Genomic DNA, 3,160 nt, shown 5'->3' with positions numbered 1-3,160 from the left:
AAGATGGCATATGGCGACACATCTTTGAGTGTAGGGCGAGTTCCAGGGATGAAAACTCTAGGTCCGACCTTCATTAATTCAGCCTGGTGATGCCGTCATTGACATGGCATTCCATCGTTGAAGGACCTGCATGGAGTTTACCTAGACTTTTCTCCGGGGTGAAAACCCATGATCTGACCTGAGTGGTTGGGTCCAGCAATGCGGTGCTTATGAGTCGTTACCATTCTAGATGCGTCGTTGTTGGAGGACCTATCTTGTTGCCTGGGTTGCCATAATTGATGGTTATTGCTCTTGTTTGCTGCAGTGGTTTCGTTGGTCATTTTTTTTTGTATATTAATTTGGTTGTGGGCATTCTTGATGTCTTGAATAATTCTTGAGATTGTGTTGGTGTCGGTGCAACTAACATCTTGTTGATATAAATATATTCGCTTTGTCCAGAAAAAGGATAACTTTAGAAACAATAATCTCATAGACAAACAAAATTGGGTGCAAATCATGTAGGGGCTTATTTGCTGCCCAATAAGAACCAAAAGAAAAATACATTAGTGGCGAACATGTAGCATACATGCATTTTATGAAGGTGTAGTATAGTACACATAAAACATATAGTGTGCCGCTGCTAAGTGTTAACGTAATGGTATGACATGCCCATAATAAGCAGATTACATCTTGTATGGTCCTATATAACTTTGGCATGGCGTCGCGTGTACATACATCAGTAGAGGTGGGGCATGTGTGTGTATAACTTTTTATAAGGATACTGTGTAGAGAATGGCATTTCGGCACATGGGAGCGCGCGCTCCTGGTTTTTAAAATGTGTTTTAAATATATATTAAAATATCAAAAAATACCGGACAAAAACTTGGCGCGTACATCTCGATATTGTACATACTCACAAAGTCATTTCGCGGAAAACCGACAACTTATGTGTTACATGTGAAAAAGATAAAATCCGGTGTTAAAAAATGCTTTTCACAAATCATTCTTTTGTCTTTTTTGCACAAGGCACATAAAATGTCGGTATTCTCCGAACCTTTACATGTACACACATAATGTCGAGATGTATGCGCCAAATTTTTGTTTGGAATTTTCTCACACTTTGAAAATATTTTTGTTTGGAGCACCAACAGATTTCCGTACAAAATATGATTACATTACTACTTAGTTACAAATTAATCTCCCGCCAGAAAGCAGTTACAAACTGTGTTAAAAAAAGGTTACGAAATAATCAGTGCTTACATTTATACACATGTTTTGCAGAGGTTTGATGCGTGGACCATATTGGTTCCGCAGAGAAGCAGCTATAATAGCAAAAGGAAAAGAAGAAAAAAGGTCAACAACTTGTGCAGTAACAGATACACACATACATGTACGCACGCAAATAATAAGAAATCAATCAGTATAAGTTATGCGCCCATCATTTCGTGATCCCTGAGCGTATTGTGGATAGGAGTAGCATCGCCGGTAGAGTCGGCGGGGGCTTCCGCGCCGGCTGCTGCTCCTCCCTCCTCCAGGAGGTACCGCCGGCCTGAGCCGTACCTGCATGCATGCGCCCGACCGATCCGTCCATTAAAATGGAACCTAGCTGCCATATACCCACGTGTCTTGTCTAACTAAACGCACGCCACGCGGGTACGTACCTGGAACTGAAGAGGTTCTGGTGGTAGCGATGAGCGGCGCTGATGATGTCATGGAGGGGGCCGCCTCGCCGGAACCGGGCCTCCTGCGAGCGCTTCATATAGTACTCCCCCAACTCACCCGTCTCCACGTTCGCCGTCGCCACCGTGGCGGCCACGAGCACCGTCGCGACCACCAGCCATGTCCTCGTCGTCCCCGGCATCGCCCCCCTTGATTCTTTCGCTCCTCCTCCCCTCCCTGCCAAGTGCTAAGCAGGCCGACTCCCCTAGATCCCTCCACATATATATACGCGCGCGCCTCCTGAACCCGTTCCCATCTATGGCTGGCCATTCCGTGCCTATGTTTGCATATACCTGTGTTTAGACGTGCAACTGACAATTCATTCACGTGTGGATCTCTTGCATGTTCCATAGCCATAGGAAGTATGTTTTTTGTGACCCAGAAATAGTAGACTACTGTAATTTTTTTGCGACGGACAAATAGCAGACTATTTATTGCATAGAGGTCTAAACGACATCAAGCCTCCGCGCGCCCCTCTCATAGACAATTCCATGCAACTACTGTTCATGAAAGTTATCTGTCGGATGTTGAAGCACCTGCTCGTGCACCATCTTCCCCTGCTGCAAATGCAAACGAACGAGGCAAATCAGTTCCCACGGAAGCTGGTCCAAGCACCTCTGCTCCTCCACGAAGTGCCCATGCTCCTAAAGCAAATCATACGCCACTTGTTGGTCAGTTCAGAGATCCTCTGGGTAGCGCCCGTTCTGACTAGTACTACATTAAAACAATCGAGAATGCCTCTGTCAGACCTAATGCTGAGGCCCCACAACCCAAACTATGAGGAAGATACTGGTTGAAATGAAGCAGCAACATGCCAGGTTCTTTGCTTGGTCCAAGAAGTAATCGGGTCATTTCTTGATTGAGTTCAACTTGATCCACTACTATATGCAAGGTTGGACAGATTCTACACCGACGAGTGCTTCAACCGTCCGTGGGAAGTTCTATTGCAACATGAGACTGAAGATCAACTGAAAGCCAAAGGCTTCACTAAGAGCTACCAGTGTCATCTATAGAGATACTAAGCTCCCTCGAATTGAAGCGTTGTGGTGCTTCGAGGGTTGTGGAGGTCACTAGGGCCCCACACACGTAAGTGTTGTTTAGTTTTATTTCTTCCTCACTTTTTTTATTTTTTCATGTTTTAATTCATTAGCACTTATTAAAATTTGTGCACTTTAAAAAATATAAACACATTTCAAAGTTCTTCAAATTCGTTAATATTGATTAAATTTGTGGATATTTTTAAGTTCACAGTCCTTTAAAGTTTGTGAATATTTTTTAATTTTAATTTTTTGTTATTTTGCAAATATTTGTCAAACCATGATTATATTCTAAATTCATGAATGCCACTAAAATTCATGGTTTTAAAAAGTCATAATATTTTTAAAGTTCCTTAAACATCATTTAATTTAACCAGTGTTGATATTCTGAGGGAACTTGAAAAATGTAGAAATGCTGAGAGTAT

At 42.7% G+C, this 3,160-nt stretch overlaps 1 protein-coding gene across 1 annotated transcript; it reads right to left on the bottom strand.

Moving 5' to 3' along the window:
* Nucleotides 1–1,107: 1,107 nt before the first annotated feature.
* Nucleotides 1,108–1,840, bottom strand: LOC119297222. Its single transcript, XM_037575098.1, has 2 exons — nt 1,641–1,840; nt 1,108–1,539 (listed from the first exon to the last, which is right to left on the bottom strand). Exons 1-2 carry the CDS (start codon nt 1,838–1,840, stop codon nt 1,407–1,409), a joined length of 333 nt encoding a protein of 110 aa, XP_037430995.1. The 3' UTR covers nt 1,108–1,406.
* Between the last annotated feature and the right edge of the window lie 1,320 nt (nt 1,841–3,160).

Source organism: Triticum dicoccoides, chromosome 5A, assembly GCF_002162155.2.
Source record: "Triticum dicoccoides isolate Atlit2015 ecotype Zavitan chromosome 5A, WEW_v2.0, whole genome shotgun sequence".
NCBI classification, from domain to species: Eukaryota; Viridiplantae; Streptophyta; class Magnoliopsida; order Poales; family Poaceae; genus Triticum; species Triticum dicoccoides.
Note: the sequence above shows the minus strand (reverse complement) of the source record. Positions and strands in the feature narration are given on the sequence as shown.